The 20,055-nt window shown below is 36.8% G+C and overlaps 1 protein-coding gene across 6 annotated transcripts in view; it reads right to left on the bottom strand.

Annotated features, from left to right (window-relative positions):
* CNKSR2 (connector enhancer of kinase suppressor of Ras 2) overlaps nucleotides 1-20,055 on the bottom strand; it is a 207,743-nt gene that overhangs the window by 58,328 nt on the left and 129,360 nt on the right. For all 6 annotated transcript variants that reach the window (XM_071430403.1, XM_071430405.1, XM_071430402.1 and 3 more), the window contains 3 exons: nucleotides 19,945-20,034; nucleotides 18,366-18,580; nucleotides 257-305 (listed from right to left, as the gene is read on the bottom strand). In XM_071430403.1, coding sequence (XP_071286504.1) covers nucleotides 257-305; nucleotides 18,366-18,580; nucleotides 19,945-20,034 — 354 coding nt within the window. The remainder of the gene's footprint in view (nucleotides 1-256; nucleotides 306-18,365; nucleotides 18,581-19,944; nucleotides 20,035-20,055) is intronic.

A 20,055-nucleotide genomic window follows, 5' to 3' on the forward strand; every position in this document is an offset into this window, starting at 1 on the left:
AAACCAACCCTGGCCCCAAAGAGGCTAGAGTCTAAGTATTCAAAAAAAAAAAAGATAAAAGCAGATACATGAAGGTAGAGGAACATTAGGTAACTATGAGACATCAGAAATGGACTAATACATTCTCAACATGATCAACTGAACTGAACATTTTATTGCAGCTAACAAGTTAGAGTTCCTCAGATACTGCAATACCATACAATTAATCTTGGCAAATCCCTTCCTACCCATATATGAAAACAAATTTATTTTTTACCTTTGTTCTTCTTTTTACTTTTCTGCTGTAGAGAAGACTGCTGAAATGTCTACAAGAAAATCAAAATGGAAGAAGTGAAAATGCAATGTTTATATTCAACCACAGACTTACAATAAAAGAAATGTTACATTAAGTCATATCAGGTAACACCAACCAAGAGACTTCTAGGCCTAAGAAAAAAGGTGATTTTAGTTCACCTGTTCATAAGGTTGTAAAGCAAAAGCACACTGTCAAACATCTCAAAGCAGATCTCCAGTTAGGTTGCCAAACCAACTGTAGTTTCTGCCCCAAATGGTTCCTCTCCTCTTGTTCTGTTAATAAAGAAGGAATATCTCTCTTTGTTTAGTACAGTAATGAAACTACACAGCCCATGTATTTCTAATGTATACACTAAATAAAGTATTCTTGACATCTATATGTAAATATACAAAATAACACACTGCCTAATGCAGGTGTGGAAGTATTCATGCAATGGTCATTAGACCATCAGACAATTTCCTCAGAACCAGGGCTAGTATTCTGAAAGACATCAGTAAATTCTGCTTAATCACAACTGGGGAAAAGCCTCCCATATAAAAAGTCTGAACTAGAACTTTATTTTTTCCACCAGGTTTTTAAGTGGAAGTATTTCCCTCCAGCTGATCCACTCGCACAAACTAACTCACTCCCTTGACAATGAGACAGGATGGAAATTGCTCCTTTATTTAAGATCTTAGCTTATTAGTAAGATCAATAGGTATTAACACATTTTATAACCATTTCTGTTTAAATACTTTGACTCAGATAAACACAATCCCCAGTGAACTAAAAAAATAATAAATCTGTAATGAATCAGCAAAACTTTAAAGATGTGATTTGACTTGTTTTGAACTTCAGTTTTCTAGAAAGGCAGACAAATGTTATCAGTGTTAAAACTAAGAAAAGGTTACCATTAGAGTGTCTGCTTATTAAAACTTTCTATTTCAGCTTGCCAGGAATCAATACAGAAATCAATACTTCTGTGCCACTTGGTAAAAATAAATCTAAGCAAAAGCACTGAGAGTTCTGCAATTCCAAATCCTGTTCCTGGTAGTAAGACAAACCCTCTCCCCTAGTTTACGAGACTAGGTTCAATTCAAAGAGCAGCTTTGGTTTTGCACCTGGCACTCAGTGCTGTGGCTTAATTGATGTGATATTGTTTGGTCAAATGTTTGTGATATTGGAGTTCTTTTCCAATCCTAATGACTCTATTCTAATAATGTCTCTCCTCCCTGCTTCCCACACCCCTGAGCTCACATGCAGCAGACTCAGCTTCAAAGGGATCTCTTGCCTCACAGCTGAGAGATTTTCATGCAGCAAAAACTAACATGCCCATGGGGAATAATTACTAGCAAGACAATAATTAAGTGTAATTAAAAAATTTAACTGACTTGCTAGATGTGCTGATCCCTCAGAGACCATATCTGACAGAACCTACTCCCCTATATTGCTACCTCTGTGGGTCAAAGTAGGCCTCCACTGGGAATTAAAAAGAGGATCCCACTTGTTCTCATTTCCTGGCTCTTGTCCTTTTTCTTCTGCTACTGGTACCAATTCAATCAGCACCAGCTCTCAACAAACCAAGACAGCAAAACCCATCCCACTTACATCACACAAAGTATTTCAACCTGCAAAGGACCAGAAGAGATCTTAATGACCCAGGAATAACAGAGTGGCTGAGCAGAAGTGTGTAAGTAACTCCCTCTGAAAATCTTACTTAATTCAAAGTGGATGAAAAAATTCACACACATCCAAATCCAAAACTTTAGCACTTCTCAGTTCACAACTCAGACAATTTCATTCTGCTGTTTGACTTTTCTGTACTATTATTTTCACAATGTCAAAACAGAAAAGGAAAATCTCTGCTCCATTTTCTCACAAGTAATTCTGAGAGCAGGTGAGAACATATGAAAAGCCTTCTCTTTAGATGTTTTGTCTGTAAATTGAACCTGCAAACCTCAGTTCACACCTCTTAACTTCTGAGTCAGTTTTTGGGAAGAAAGGGTAATGAAGGGGTATCAGTTTTTGACAGGAAGAAAGCATGTAATTTACATGTCTAACCATTTTTCCATACATTATGTTATATTGCAAAATAGAAAGGTTTTATTAAATTCAGCTATTATTCTAAATTAGCTCATTGAATTAAATCATAATTAAGGGCAAATTCTACAACTGAAAGAAGTTCCTGGGAACTATTTCAACTGCAGTGATTTTAACTAACACTATATTATTTTACATAGACTTCAGACTTCAAGTTAGTTGACCCTTTGCAAAAAACAGCACCATCTTTTTTCTTAATTCAGAAAATGTATACGTAATATAAAATATATAATTGGAGAACAACAACAACAGCAAAAAAGTGAGGCTGAAATATAAAAATGCTTCTTCTTTTGGTGCTTTTTTTGGAACTCATTGAATGCAATCTACAGCCTCTTACCAGTTGTAAGACAATGCTTAGTGCTGTTTTCCCAGTGGTGTCAGGAGGTCATGTCCTTCCTCCTGAGCAGAGCAAGGCTTGCTTTGAGGCCAACACTGGATCCTGTTCTGGGTCATCTCTAGCCTAGATAAACTATCTCCAAAGAGGTACATTCCACAGCTTCTTTAGCAACCTGTTCTAATGCTGGCCACCACAATGTTTCCCCTTTTACAGTTTAATTCTGTGATGTGGCAAATACAGAAATAATGTAACTACTACTTCTAAATTCCATGAACCCTAAACACATGGATTTACACCAAGAAATTCAGCTGTACTAATGCAAACTTGCTGTAAGACACAGTTTAATCACTCGACCACAAAGCCAGATTCAATGTATGTTGACTGCATTTTGATTCTGATACACCTTGAGCTTTGATTAACTGCTTTCATAAACATTTTGTCCCAGTTTCCAAGAATCCATCTCTTCTACTAATTCTGAGAGCAAGCATGAAATGAAATAGAAAGCAGCATTCCATATTGAAGAAAGTCATTATTAACTCAAAATAATGAGTAAAATGGAAACAAGAGGGACACTGAAAAGATTAAATAGACGAGTACCTTAAGACAAGTGGAAATTGGCACTCCTGAAGAAAATTTGAAACTCTTTAATAATATTCTGAATTATATGCTTTCAAGTCATCCAAAACACAACTAGAAAAACTTTCCATTACCCAAAAGCAAGGTGTCCCTTGATGTTTAACATTCATCAAAACCCCTTTGAATACACTGAGACTCACTGACTTTTTTAGACACCATGATTTTCTCTCCTGTCATATATGATCTTTGAGCTTGTTCTATTTAATAAAGCCCTTGGACAAGTGCATCTCTAAGGAGAATATCAAAGAAATATTTAATGTATATATAAGCCTGTCTTTCCTATTAGCAGCCTCAAAGGACATGTATTTTAAGAGGAATAAAATATCATTTATTAAAGGGTTTTTTCTTTTCTGGTGTAGTGTTTTGGTTTATGTGGGGTTTTGGGGTGAGGAGTTTTGGTTGTTTTTTTGTCTGTTTGGTTTTTCTTACCAATGTTCTAGCATGCCTCTAGCCCTACCTTTCTGAGATCTTAGCTGAAAATTCCAAGAGCCAATGGAGATTTAATTCCGCAGGGAGGATCCATAACAGTCCCACTCTTCCTGCAACTGTTCATTACCAGACTTGCTGTGTGGGTTGTATTTACTCTAACAGACTTCAAAATGATTGACAGAGTTCCAAAAGGCCAGCAGACTGCACACCTGTAAAGAGCAACCTGCCCCAGGGCAAAGCCTTTCTGGATTACAGCACAGCAATGCAGCTACACTGGAAAAAACTTGCAGGTGGAGGCTCATACCAACCAAAGAGATCACCACTGGCCTGTAACTGTAGTTGTTTTTTAGCAAGAAAATAATCCCATACAGGTGCTCTAATCAATACTCTCTGCATGCACACAATAACATATCAGCATCTTGGTACGTGTAACACATTTTCAAGAAATGAGACTATCGTGTTTCTGTCTCATTCTCAGAGTTATTCAGGTTTCTCTTCTGGGAGAAAGTATTTATTATTGGTTAGTCCTGTGACTGCTCTGTATTTGCTCAGAAGGGAAACAAGATGGAAAGCTAGTCATTAATATTCAGAAGCCTGAAAATGTAACTTATTTAGTAGTAATTTCATAGCTCTCTATTTGGAAAAATGTATTTAAATGAAAGTGTGAAATTATTTAAGTTTCAATGAATTTATTTGCTTCATGCCAAATAGAAAACTTAATAAAATGGTCTTTCAGTACTAATATTAAATTGGAATGAAACTGCTATCAGAAGAGGAGACTGTTTGATATAACTGTTATGATGAAAGTTAGAAAACTTATATTCCAGTTGATAGCTCAAATAAAAGCAGAAAACAGACTGGTTATCAAAATGATAAATTTGAGAAGATTAGTTATTTTGATAAACTTCAAGAGTCTGAGGAAGATGTCTGAAGATTTGAGGTTTAGCTGCTCCTTAGACTTCTCTAACACCTAACATAAATTACAAAGGTGTGACCAACAGAACATTACATCCCTGTCCAAAAAATAAATATGTTATAATAGTTATATGAACTTCTTCATGGTTATAGAATGTGTAGGTCTACCAAAAAAAGAGCACAACTGATGATTCTCTGAATAGAGACTGACCATAGCAACTAGTACTATATTGGACAGCACCTACAATTCTCATTCAAGGGCTTTTTTGTTTCTCCACTATTCTTCTGAGATTTTTAACTCACTCATTTAAAAAAAGCTGGAAGAGAGAACCAGGTTATGGAAAAAATAATATCCAGTCCTTCTACCCAAATCTGGGCTCAGTCTGATTGAAAGGGAAAATAGCACATATCTATAGCTTTATTTAGAGCTCGGGTCAAATCCAATTTTTCTCAAGCTGCAAGTTTAGACACCAAGTAACGGTTTACAGGCAGGCACTTCCCCTCTGTCACTGTAAGATAGTTTTCTCTAGTTTCAGCAGGATAGTTTGCAACACATCTGATTACTGGAACTTTCTGCTACAGATGGAAAAGCCAGTATCTGGGAAAAAAATGAAAGCTGGTTCTGCCAATCATATCATTGATCTCTCACTTTGAGAGATCGTTCTCAATGCTTTGAGAACATTGGCAATGTTCTATTTTCACTGTTTTGATATACCATATACACATTTCTCTGCATTTGGTGTGTTGTGATCCAAAATTTCAGAGCTAAAAGACGACTGAAAAGGGGGAAAATGCAAACTTATTTAGATACAACACCACACTTTATATCAGTATTAACACCTCATGCTTAAGGGTACTCACAACCCAGGATTTTGCCAAAATCTTTTCTGTTTACCACCTTGTTTAGTTTCCATTAAGAGCCTATAGTACACAGTACTAATTATTTTAATGGATATTTGTGGAAAATAAAGTTTTCAAGGGCTGTTACAAAGATATGATGAGGGAAGACCTCTGTCAGATTAGAAAGTTTGAAACCTCCTGCCAATCAGCAGCAGATATTCCTTCTTGCATTTTGTTAATGACCACAAAAAGAAAGAAACAGCATATATGTGCCTCAAGAGTTTTTACTGCATAAAAAACATAGGCTGATATCTTGAAGCTGCCAACTTTTTATGTGCCTCTGAGGTGAGCAATGGCTATATGAGCTGTGCAGGATGGTCTCCTTATCACATAATCTACAAGGGTTGATAACATCAAAGATGTCTATTCTTTTCATACAACTGCTCCTATGTCTGCTTATCCAAGACAAATAGGCTAGCTAAGGGCAGAGCTATGATTGCCTGAAATGTGATAGCAAGCACAGCTTTTCTTATTCATTCTCCCATTTCCAAATGTTTCCTTATCATTTTGGGGGGGGCAGGGGGTGCTCTGTGGCAAATACTACAGTAGCTGGATACAACTCAGCAGTTGCAGAAGATAGTGCAAGTATTTTGTCAGAAGTTGTTAGCATAATGAATGCAAAAATAAAAGGATTTTTTAAATCTTCAGGCTATTTGGAAAAATAATATACAGTAGTGCTGCTTTCCACCACTAGGGAAAGACTCTCCTTCTTAGCCATTAAGCCACAGGACTCTTTAACTGAAATACCAAAGCAGTAAAACTCCTGGACAACATAAACTTTAAATGAGAGTTCTCATATTCCCCCAGTCTTTCTGACTGACATAACAAGGACTGCAGCAGTGTCACAGCTGCCTGAAGCAAATGAGAATAAACAGTTAAACTGGACAAGTGCTGCTCATTAGCATAATTTATTCTGTGATCATTCTTCTGCTCTACATCTACTTTGAAACATGCAATTTTGGTACCTCCCACACTACTTTTTATTGACAGTAAGAAATCTAGGAGGGAAAGGGAGGATTCAAAAACTCTATTTATCCTTTAATGGCAAAAGTCCAAGATGCATCAGTTGCTCCATCACTGTGTGTTTCAAGTGCATCCATTTAAGAAGGAAAACAGAAACTAAAATATTACCTGTCACAGAACAGTATTTAACCCTTTATTTGGATTTCTACTCCCATCAGTTCCCTGTTTAACCTCTTACTGAAGAGAATGGACCAGTCAGAAAAACCACAAAACAACTGAGGCAAGAAATCAGCCCTGGAAATCATTTTATCCAGCCTTGTTGCTCAAAGCAGACTCCAGCAGAGAAGGCTGTTCAGGGCTGTGGCCAGTTGTGTTTTTAGTATCTCCAAGATGAAGACTCCACAAACTCCATGGGCAACCTGCTACAGTTAAACCATCTTCACAGTAAAAGTATCTTTTTCTTATGTTTATATGGAATTTCCTGTATTTTAATTTTTATCTACTGCCTTTGGTACTTTCATGGTGCATCTGAGACAAATCACCCCAAAGACCCCATGGATACTTGTGCCTTGCTGCTACGCCCCTCCAGTAGATACCAAACTTTGCAATTTCCTCCAGGAAAAATCTTGGTGTGCTTAGAAAATTTCTGTGTTATTCACAGGGAAGGCAGGTTTTCCTTGTATGCTTATCTAAACATTAAAACAGCAAGACGATCCAAACAGATTTAAGAAACTTATTCTTGATCTATTGTTGGATTTGAGACGTGGTTTGTGGCACAACTTGGACTTTTTCAGAAGAAAAAAAACTGCTGTAAAACAGAAGTCACCCCTGGGGCATTAACAACATCTTCCACCAAGCCCACGGTCTTTGCAGAGGAAAAATCATTAGCCTAGAATAAAAGTCTCATGCCCCTTACAACACCTTGGTGCTTGCTTATGGTGACAAGCACATACACCTCCTTCTGCAGGAGGAGGGAGCAACACTTCTGATTGTACCCCTCAGCATGATCTCTTTCATGCTCTGTCTGACTGTGTGACAGAAAAAGTGCAGAGGATGTAGGTGGTCTGAGAAAACAGATTTCTGCTTTAAGGAAGATACACTATTGCAAGTTATTCTCTGTTAGCACTTGGACACAATATCCTTTGGGGAAAGAAACAGAAAACTCCTTCAAAAGAGGGGAAGTTTTCAGGGGGAAAAGAAGGAAAGAATTTCTGTACATCAGGAATTACATATTCTGTTAAAATTCATACCAAACACTCCCATTGCCCTTATGTTAAGGCAGAAAAAGAACAGTTCATTGCAGGATAAAGGTCTCATTACTTGCTGGAATTCAGTAAGGTTTCCTCTAAACATAAGATGAAGCAGAACTTTGCAGAAGGTGGGGAAAGATAACATTAGGTCTTCTTAATTCTGAGCTGGCCATGGTGATTTTATGGGTACAAACCAGCTGACAAGAAGTTTTACACATCACTCTAAAGCCAGAATTCTGTTGTGTTCGAAATGCTATCTACTTGGGTTTATCTGAAAGCAAAGGGATATACTTGAGAAGTGGACAAAAAGCAGTTATTGCTTTATGAAAAATACCAGGCTGCTTTTTCCTGCACAGCACAGTAGCAGAGATGGATTGGCTGACTCAGGGATCAGGCGCTAAGCAACAAGCACTTCTCTCCAGTAAAACAGAAACACCCAATAAAACAGCTTCAGTTCAGGAGCTGCAGTGCTGCAAAGAGCCATTTTCCTCCCAAGTGGAACCATACAATCTCCCATATTGTGTGTTAGCAGCGGGCTCAAGGGGCCACCACTGTGTAAGTGGGGCAAAGGAATGGGGCAGAGACTCCTGTGGAGTCAAAACCACTACTTGGAAAAAATCCCTTCTTCAGAAACAATGGAGCTCTTTGTCAAAGCATTTTGATGCTTTGACATAAAATGGCACTTTGAAACAGGCACATGTGCTCCATTAATTCAAACAACATTTCCACCACTCAGTACAAGTTTTTTAGAATGTCAAATTTCTTGACACATGCCAGCCAGTGTCCTTGGTTAAATGCTTTCAGAGTCCTGTTATCTCCCTTTCCCTTGGGCAGAAAGGAAAACAGAGAAGAGCCAGTAGAGAAGTCAGGCCCTGGATCAAAGTTCTCCTGGATGTGACAATCCCCAGCATATTGCAGTGGTAACTCATGCTGAGTCCCCTCTGTGCAATACCTGACATAAACTTCTCTGCTACAATGTACCACACTTCATCTCTTCTTTATCAAAGGGGAATAACTGAGGGACTAAATCACTTATTCTACATTTATAAGAAATAAAACTGTGCTACTGTGATTGTTAGCTTACTCATGTTCGAACAATGCTAATACCTACAAAAGCAATGGTTCTCTATCAGGTAACAGAAGCAGGATAAAATCAGGAATGATTCTATGAAATAGGTAACAGAAAAAAATACAGAATGGGGATATGAAAGGAAATTAGGAAATGCTCTGAGATGAGAGATTTATTAATATATGGATCTACACCTCTAGATCATATAAAATTACACTTTCAGACCATTATATTCTATGCAGTAAGGAATAAATCTAGACTGGCAGAGCTGGACTGATGACCTTTACAGTAACTCTCTCATTTTTAAAGATTTCCCCAGCTTTGCCATGGAAAGAAATTATGACAGGCCATTTTTTTCCCCTCATGGTCACAATGCAAAAGAAGGTAATAGAGAAAGTTTAAACAAAAATTTCCCACAGAAGACTCCCACTGTGCTTCATGATGGCCCATAAACAAATCTTACCTCATCTCTAGAGGATTTTGCTTTGCTGCAATAAGTTACTCTGGATTTTAGTAATGATCAGAGAGTATATAGAATTAGATGTAAAATCTCCCATATTCAATACCTTCAAATTTCATTTGGGCAACCACTTCCCCAATACGAGCAAATTAATGGTATTACCCATTTCTTTCAAAGAGAAACAATGCAGATGTGAAAATATTCTCTAATCTGTGACAGGAATAATATACCTCAAGAACAATGCAGATATTATTCCATATAATTAAAAGAACTTAGCACTCCCTCCCAAGGAGACTAAGTATTACTGTTTCACAAAATATATGCTTAAACAGAACTCAAATATAAAAGCCGCATATGCACATCTACTCTCTTCAGTCTTGAGTTCAAAGGACTGAGAGTCTGGAACTGGGAAAACAGATGTGAGATTACCAAGGCACATCCCCGAGATGATTTTAGCTAAGGAGCAATGAAAGAACAGAAACTATCCCTTAAATCTGAGCAAGCTGCTATCCCTCTCAGCTATTGCCAAAACACCTGTTTTGCTGTTCATCTCCAACTTTCCTGCCATGGGGCAGACAAGCAGTGCTGCAGGTTGGCCAAGAGTTCATTCAGTCTCCATCTCAGGAGGTGTTTAACATCCAGCTGGGCAAAACCCTGAGAAGCCTCATCTGACCTCAGAGCTTGCCCTGCTTTGAGCCAAAGACCAAGCACAGAACCCCTTGAGGTTGCTCCCAGACTGAATTATCCTATTATCCTATGCAGTTTATGCTGGTTTCTGAGGCATCTGGGTTTTGTTTTTCTGTAGCAAATTCATTAGATGCCTTGCTCTTGCTGGCATCTTTCCTCCCTTCTGTCCAACATTTTACTTGGAATTATGACAACTGGCTACCCATTCACCCAGTTTATCACCTTTTACTGGTCCCATCATTAGTAACAGCAATTCATACCCTATTTCAATGTGGAATTTAGTACAGATCTGAATAGGATTAAGTGAAAGAGATTAACTGTAATAGCAGAGGACTAGACCCAGAGGCCTCTCTATTCCTCTCTGTTGATTGCACTAGACTAAAAATAATATAAGGCCAACTTCCATTAGCAAGGAATTTACATGCTGTTTCTCTCTTGCTTTTTCTCTCAGAAATGTAGATTTATTTTGAACCAAATTTTTACTAAACTCTGATGGAATAGCAAAAATTACCTTTGACCACAGCAATTTTATGCCTATGGCAGTCATTTTCCAACCGTCACAAGAAAGGCATAGTTTTCTTATTGATTAACTGTTTTACTGTATTGTTTGTTTTATATGCTATACAGGTAATTTATGACCTAGATGAAGTTTCTACACAGATTTTAACAACATGAACACTATTTTTATCACTTATTTTGTGTCTGTTACATTTGTGAAGTGCTGCATTCAAATAAAAGGATACATACAGTATTGTTTAGATGGTTTCTTTTGTGGTCTAGAAGATGGCCAAGTCCTGGAACCACTATTCCAACTTTTAGAATGTGAGTGAGACATGCTGCTCTCCTGTCTGAATCAAACATACAAACCCACAAGTATCCAACAGAAAGAAACCCCACATGTGTAGGCATTCAAAGCTGCCCATGGCCAATGTGGCTGGAGGACATTATGGTGTTTCAGACTCATAAAGGCAATAGGTAAAATTTCCTATTATGTTTCTTTTCCTTATCCTACCTTTCCCTTAACTTTTTCAGCATTGTTCTTTCTAAATGTCTCTCAGAGCAAAGGGCTGTCTATACCTGAACCATAGACTAGGCAGATGAGAAATGGATAGAAGCTCATGATGTGTTCATAGCACAACTGCATTTTCTTCTCTGCCTTGCATTATATGAAACATTTTACTAATAATTTTGCCTCTGAATAGACTTTGAGGCTTTTAAAATAACTCCAAATCAGATTATTCTATAACTTCATAAGCCTCCTCAGCTCATTTTCTACTGCAATGCAGCGAGTTCCTTCCATTTCCACATATGTGGACCTAGCTACCATCACAGCCTTATTTCCTCTTTACATGCTCACTGATGGAAAAGGGAGCAAGGAGCTGAAGTCCTAGAACAAGGCAAACAACCCCCTAAGGCTACAAAAACTCAGCTGAGATGTGACCAGTATAACCTAGAGAAGAAAGATGTAAATGTCTTAAATGCTCCAGTCACCTGCAGAGAGGGACATCCAGGTGCTTAGCTCTTACCAGCCAAGCTCTGCTGGAGCTTCATGAACATCGAGTACTTGAGGAGAAACCCAGGCACCACAGCAGCTCAGAGTCTTGGACTTTGCCACTGAGACACCCAGGAGTCTCCTCCCAGTCCAGTCTGAGACAGCTGTCTTTGAACACTCTAGACATCAGGAGAAATTACAGTTTGTTCACTTGTGACATTTTAACAGCCTATGTGCTACTTTAAGTAAAGACTTGCATTTTTCTGCCTTTAGAGTAGAAGCACAGTAGAGTGTGCACAATTATATTTCAGCTGTAAAGGGCTAATTTGCAACAAAGTAGTGAAGAAATAATTTTTAAAATAATTTCTTACTGTGGTAATTAGACACTGAAATTTTTCAAGACTATTTCTAAAACTGTTCATTATGTTTCTTTCATTTCTGGACATTACTTGAAATCCAGTGGACTTTCTTAGCTGGGAATATAAAATGCCAATGGTTTTTAACTGGAACACAACTATAATTTTTTTACATTACATAATGCTTATATTTTCAAAAGAGAGTTTAAGATTTCCTTTGCAGATAATTAAAGCACATAAGTCTGTAATCTATCTGCAAGTTTCAGTATTATTTTAATACATATATTTAAATGGAGATGAAAGACCACAGCAAAGAAGTAACACTAATTCAAATATTAACAAAATTTATGGAGATTCTATTGGAAAATATTTTTTACTATGTACTTAGGTTAAATTGAACTTTGATACCAACTGCTATATTTTTATTCTATAACAACTACATGTCTAACTATAGACTACTGTGAAAACAGGGAGGAGAAAAAGAAAAAGGGAGGCTTGTTATTTAAATACTGCCATAGTTGGACTCCAGACATTTTTAAGAAGAAAATTTTTAAGAAAAAACCAACTCCATCTGTTGTAATGGTACAATGACATTCAAAATTTCAGACACCTACTTAAAATCTGTGCAACTGATTTTTAATTTGTTCTCTACAAATTTTTAGTTTATTTACAAATATCCATAACAAAAAAATTAACTGAACAGAAATTCTTTAAATACCGTGATGTTTACAATTGTAGGAAACTGCTAGTTTTTCAGTGGGGTAGTTTTGTTAGGGCTGCTTTTTTACTAAATCATTCTGCACTACTTAATGTTTTTTAGATAGCATTTTTATAAAGAAGATTCTTTTGCAATAGGTTGATGGGTAGCTTGCACATAAGTTTATTAGGAAACTATATGCACATGTTCTGCACTTTTTAAAATGCTAGTTATTGGGTACTGTGATTAAAGGTTTTATAAACACATGCATATTTTATTCAAGAATTTTCATCAAAAACAATGTAGTTTAAGTATTTTCCCTTTTTACTTCCTTTCAGCCTTTCTGCAGAAAGGAACAGAAGTAAGGGAAAATCAACCACTTCAGTTAGATCTGAAGTTTTCAAAATCATGAGATTTTGGCAAATTCTTCTCTGTATTGATAACACCTAGACACATACATTTTGAATTCAACTTTTAGAAAGCATTTTCCTGTATTTTTTCTGGAGGTGTTTGTAGGAGGCAAGAAACACCTGGAAATACACATGATTTAAGTAGAAGTTGTTTTGGCTAAAAGTTACTGTCTCCTTTCCAATTCATATTATTAGCTAAAAATTGACTTTCGCAATAGGTCCATAAAGAAATCTTCTTCACTTGAAGTATTCTCAACAAGATCACTGTTGCAGCCAGCTGACCCAGGCTGATGCTGCCCCACAGCTCTGCTGAGAAAACCCAAGGAGCTGACCTGGCACAGCCACCTGGGGAGTTCTGGAGGGAGGAACAGCTCAAAATGAGCCCTGCTCACACCCTTGGTCCTTGCTGCCTCACTGGCAGAGTAGGAAGGAGAGAGCCTGGCTCTCCATGGGTGCTCACTGCAGCAAGAATTGCTGTTAATTATGTGATTAAGAGTTATCAGGCTGCATTTTAACCACAGGGATGGTTATATTATGCTAAAGAGGAAAAAAAAAAAAGAAGTTTACCAAAGTTGGACCAACTTAATGCAATTTGCAGCACAACTCCAGCTGATAGCTTTTATTTCACTTCTCCCTTATTAAAAGTAGAACTGGAACATTAAAGTGCATGTGTACATATCTGCACATGTAAAGTTAGCAAAATACCAAAGGTACAAAACCTTGATTTATCTGCTCAACCCATTACTGAGTGACCTGTTTCAGATACATGAACTTCCAAGTGGCCAGTTTTGCTACTAAACTTACCTTCTTTTCAAATGCAAATAAAATAACTAAGAAAACTCCACTATTAATTAAACAAATTTAAATAGTCTGGTTATTACAGCATAGTGAGAAACTATTATTTTTCTGTCAATTTTCCCACAACTAGCGAGTCACTATGTATTGGTAAGAACACATGAACAACTGAGCATACACTGGAAAATGCAGAGATAATGGGATGCAGGAAGGGAGAAGAAACAAGGTCAATAATATAAGTTTATCTGTGTAGGTTACAGCCTATTGTATACAGCAGGGAGTTATGCAAGAAAAAAGCAATCTCACTTACTATCACAAACAATAGCCTGTAAGCTTTTCTTCACATTGCAATGCTGCTTCTAGGCTAAGGGAAAGTTGTATTGATCCAGTTAGCAGCAAATTATTGTTAACCTGACACTGAACTTCTTTGACCTATGACTCTATCTCCCTCCTAAATAACAACATTATTTTCCTTCAACAAAAACAAAGCACAACACACCAAGAAAATTCCTTTACAGAAAACATAATGAACCTGAGAAACTACAATAATATATCAGAGTTTTCATCTCTTGTGCCCCAAAAGTTCAAGACAAAATGTGCTGTTCTCTACCTACAGAAATAGATCACATTGAACACCTGCTTGCACATCAGATTAGCAACAGCTCAAACAGTTTGCCTCAGCTTAATAAAAACATTAACACTCTGTGTTGGTTTCTTTTACAATACTGAGGAAGAAAAATAGAATGCAAGAACAACAACTTGTCTAGAAATCAACAAAACACCAAAAACAATTTCTAGGATGGGAAAAAAAAACAAAGCAGTGCAGAAAATATATATATGAGGATTCAGAAACACCAGAAGAGGATACAAGAGATGTTTAGTTCACAGACACAACACAAATTAGTTTTTGTTTTGCTATGGTATCAGCTATGACATTGGTTATGTTCAGTGGACACAAGCAAACCCTGTTCACTTTTCAAGGCTGCAACTGAAATGTACCCTTGACCAGGCAGTTTTGATTGCATTGACAGGTCAGTAATACAATAAAAACTTTTGAAACCAGTAATTTTATGCAAGTTTAGTATCCTGGCAGTCAGAAAAATGCTAGGCTGTCACAATCTTGTGATCACTTTAGAATACAACAATTTGAATCTGCTGGCATTTTACAGAATAGCTTTTAGCAAATAACAACCAGGCATTTCTACATTACCATGGTAATTTTTTAAACACCATCCACTTTATTTACAGCACAAAAAATAATACCATTTCTGCTGTGGTAATTTAATTCAGCAGTGTATTTTTTTGATCAAAGATTTTTCTTTTCTATAGAGCTATACATAAAAGCAGCAGAAGGAGCTGAAGTCAGCATAATTGTAAAAGCTGCTTTTCTGCAGGAAAGCTTTACAGTAAAAAGGTAATCAACCTGCTCACGTCAATGGCTGCAAAATTCAAAAGGAAAGAGGCCTGGAATTGTCAAAGAATTCATCATTAACCAGTGGGATGCATTTTGGTACAAAATTATTTAACATTTGTATCAATGGAGTCAAAAGAATGAAAACATCATTGAATAAAGGTAACACAGAATCAAAGACCAGAGAATGACACAAAATCTTACTGCTGAGTGAGCAGCATGGCTTTTGCTCCAGGGAATTCAGTAAAAGGGAAAATAGAAAAAAAAGAAGAAGAAATGAAACATGCATGCTTTCTATTTCACAGAATACACATATTAAAAATATAATTTCAGAACAAGGAGACCCCGCACCAGACCCCAGATTCCTGGAGCTTCAATACTCCTCTGTTATGGACTTGAGAATCATGGGGGCCCAGTTAGAGAGTCCAGAGTCCTTACTCTCACATATTTCATACTTAGGGCTGCTTCAGAGACATGGATTATTCAGCAAGCATATCCAGGAAGTTACATGTTTCAACATGACCAACCATATACAATTTACTGTATTTAAGAACAAAGAATGCAAGATAAAAGCTTTTAGATTGGGAATATCCATCTTGTCTATAAGTGATTTGAAATAATAACATTACAGAAAAAATAAAACTAAAACGAAGTAACAAACATACTCTCATTCCAAGGCTATGGATAAAATCAGTAATCAGTGCTGTGAGCATTTAAATAGAGAAGTACTGAACAGCAATGGTTATGTAACCTTTCCAAGCAGCTTCTGGAAATTTATGTGCTGTGCTGGCATACATACTTTAGGAAGGATGCTTAAGAAAGATAGTTTAGGATTAGAGATGAAGATTTGAAAGAATTTTGAGAATGAGGAAAGGATGTGAAAACAATTTTTGAAGAAAAACCTAAGAAGCTCATTATAACTCTTGCAAGCAAGAGGAGTCTACAAAATTATTTGATTATAACCTGTAAAATCCTATACTGAGAGATAAATTTGGTAACAAAAGATGTTTAAATACAGAGAATAATGGATAATGGTACATTTAAAACTATGGGTAAATACAGAGAATAATGGATAATGGTACATTTAAAACTATGGGTGGACATAGAAGCCAGGTAAACACAAGCTAACAGATGAATACTCTTAAAAACAAGAGCAATGAGGGATTTGAGCAACTTAATAAGCCTGGTGGAGTGTTCTTTAGCACTGGGACCTTATGCAAACAATTGAGGCACTAAAGGTTCAAATTTAACTAAAGCCACGTGGTAGAGGCTGCTCTTTACTTTAAGAAAATCTATTGGCTTGTGGTATACACAGCACAGAGTCATAGTATTCTCTCTTCCCCTGATATTCTAGCATGATGAAAACATTGACTTCTGAAAAAACCCAGACCAAACAAAAAAACCCCCTCCATCTCTTTCACTACTATCAGGGTAGCTCTTTTACACTCAATTCATGTGTATCCAGAGGCTTCCATTTACAAATAACCTGAAATCTTTGGGAAAAACTAGGTAGCTGCTGATTGTAAAAAGAAAATTGCAATAGGACAGCCACTCTTTTAGTGATCTTTAGGATGCAATTTGAACATAAAGTATGTTTTCATTGTCTGATTCGGTATCTACAGCTTAATAAAATTTTACTGCAAACAGATAGGAGTTCCTTGTGTGTTATCTGTACTTCCCCCATTCTTTGTGTGCTCACTGCACTGTTTATTTAAGATGGAAGAAAAGTTCTGCCCAATTTATTACAAAACCTTTGACTCTGCTATGTGGCAAAAGAAATATGCACCAGAATACTTGGGTGTCATTACCACTAAATAGAAACTCTGGAACTGCATGATAGCAGCCAGCTTCCAGAGGCAGCATCAACAATATTCAGCTGCAGAGCACTGTAAATGCTTTGTGAAGGGCTCCTTTCCATTTCCCATTTCTTGGACAAATCAATAGTCCAAGATTCCTTTTTTTGTTTGCTTCGAGCATTTTGCTCCATAACCAAATCAATAGTCTAAGATTCCTTTTTCTGTTTACTTCAAGCATTTTCCTCCATAACCAGTTAAAAGATCAATACTGATTTGTATTCCAAAGAATGGATAACCTTTATTTATTTTTATAAAGGAATAAGCTCCAACTAAACTTTCAAACAGATGCTGAAGATTTAATGGCATTACAGAGAGAGATGGCAATGGCAATGAGGCACAAGAAGGATTAGCTGATACTGGTGGAATTTGGGGTGGTAACATTTCAAGTATTTTGTGGATGGATATCCAAAGTAAATGAAAAATGCTTGTTGTCAATTCTATGCTTGCTGTTGCTCATTAACTTCCAAACCAGAGCTTTGAGAATCCACCAGTTCCTGTGTACATCATTTATTTTTGTACAGAATTTGGAAACTAGACTTACTATGTTATAGAGGGAACCAAAGGAAAAAAAAAAGATGGTACCTTAAAATAAAAGATTTTGTTACTGCATAGTGTCAGGAATTTAACATATACTGAGAAACAAATGTCACTGAGATATGAGTATTCTCTCGATACATGGAAAGAGCTATGGGGTGAATGTCTTATCACATCTAAAATATGTTGTGATCTTCTAACTCCATTTTTTGGACACACTTAAAAATGAGCAAGTTACTGCAATTTTCCTTTTGCATCCTACCCAGCAGAACTGCTACCTTCACATTTATACCTGCATTCCTGAGGGCTGTATGTTAAAAACAGTTACATGCATTAGAGCTCCTCTTACCTCAAAGGAAAACAAAAACCTCCCACAAGTTTTCCTGCCATTATCAGGCCTTCCAAGTACCTGTAGTAAAGGGGTTGTCTGACAACACTTAGCATATTGCAGTGATGGGGATGCTGGGAAGAAGGTATCTAGCCAGTCAGGAAACTGCTGCTGCTTCCTTTTCCATCAGCAGCAGGTCAGTCAAGGCAGAGATACCACACTGCATTTCAAAAGTGCCATTTTCTAATACAGGAAATAAAATAATGCTGTCCATCCTTCATCTTAACAGCAAAATCAAGAATTCTAAAATATTTCTTTGAGACTTAGTTATTGTCTGAAGAACATAAATCAGTGCAACAGCAGCAGTCCAGAGAAGGTTTAAAGATTAAACCAAGAAGATTAAACCAAGACTGTCTCTTACCACAAGAACAGAGCAATGACTTTTGTTAATGTTATTTTTACTCACATGGTACAGAGCAGTTTCTGGTCCAGGTGTGCCCATGACTTCTTGCCTCAATGACTCCATTTGTAAACTAGGCAACAGCGAGTAATGACTTGGACTACTACTCTTGTCTCCCTTCTTTTTGGACTTCTTCCCAGTATCCTTTTTGCTATTCCTTTGAAACATGTAATCTTCTTGACCTATTTTCTCATTGCTCATATAGCGAAGCAATGAATTTTCTGTTGAAAGGAAAGTAATGCAAAACATCATTGTGAACTTTTACATGCATGTAAATCCTGCTTCCAGAACATGCAATATTCTTGCTAAGATCTACTGCCAATTTTAACTCTTTGGGACTATTTAATTAACACAACCCATATGCTTATTTGGTTCAGATATAATAAGAAAGCAAACTTCTGGTAGGGAAAATTCACGACTCCTAAAGTTTTCCGGTATGTTTTAAATAAAGGGAACAAAATATAAAAGAAGATGCACGCCAATAAATTTTGTCTTGGAGTTTTAAAAAAATGAGCAATGACGGACCTATGATAATTTTTGGAGTTTTGCTACTTTTTAAATCAGGAGTCATAATTAATACAGAAGTCAGTGGCACCACACATTTTACAGTAATTTGCTCTGAATGTTCATTGGGGATCATTCACCATATCATACATACTTTCCCTGAATACTCTTCCAGCATGTACCAATTTGTAGCTGACCAGAAGCAATGTCTGTCAATTTAGGAAACCTCATCCAATTTCTTTTTCACAAAATTGTCCGTCTTTCCCTGCACTAATGTGAACTTCTAGTACCCACAACCTCCTATGGCAAGATGTTTTCCAGCTTGAACATGAACTGCACCAGCTCATTTTCTTTTTATCCAGCATCTGACAGAGATATTTGAGCTCTTTGCTCTTGTTTCAGATTAAACACTGACAAAGCTATTTCCTTACTTCACTCCACACAAGCTTTCATAAACCTTTATTATGTCCTGCTCCCAAACTGATAATGGCTAGCCTGTGTAACTGGCCCCAGTTCAGAAGTCAATTCAGGCATCTGATTAATTTTTGTTGTCTCCTAAACTTTCTTGAATTCAATTGTATTTGTCTTAAGAGATTAAGAGACTGGAATTGCACATACATAGCATGACAACTGACACGGCAGCATAAGAATGCTACTAAATTTGGTCTTGTATTCTTTTCCTAATAATTCCTAAGTGCTTCCTTTTTTGATCCCTAGTGAATATTTAGTTAATATTTTTACAGAAATAGCTATCATTGCTGTAACATCTTGTTCCTGGCTGATAAGAGCAATCTCACAGGTCATAATTTTGTACATGGAGTTATGTATCCAAGCCTCCCAACCCAGAAGAACTTATCCTCTTGATTTTCAGGTAAATCCCATTCTGCTCTAGAATGTTTTCCAGCCAACTTCCTCAATCCTAAAATACTCTGCAAAAAATTAAGCATATATAAAAAAGAAAATACCAAAACAGGTTCACAAACATATATAGCTAAGCAAGCAGCAAAATGATGTTGAAAATATATAGCTTAAAGCAAGATAAAACCTTGCCTTGTATAAGATGTGTGTTCAGATTACTTACCTCTCCTAGTATCTCTTTTTATTTTATTGGGGTCTTCATAATCTCCCACCCAGTTATATTCTACTGGCATAGAAATAGGCCTCAGCTTCCCTGGAAACAGAGGAAAAAATT

Source organism: Agelaius tricolor, unplaced genomic scaffold, assembly GCF_023055355.1.
Source record: "Agelaius tricolor isolate 1412-34295 unplaced genomic scaffold, bAgeTri1.0.p SCAF_7, whole genome shotgun sequence".
Classification (NCBI taxonomy): domain Eukaryota; kingdom Metazoa; phylum Chordata; class Aves; order Passeriformes; family Icteridae; genus Agelaius; species Agelaius tricolor.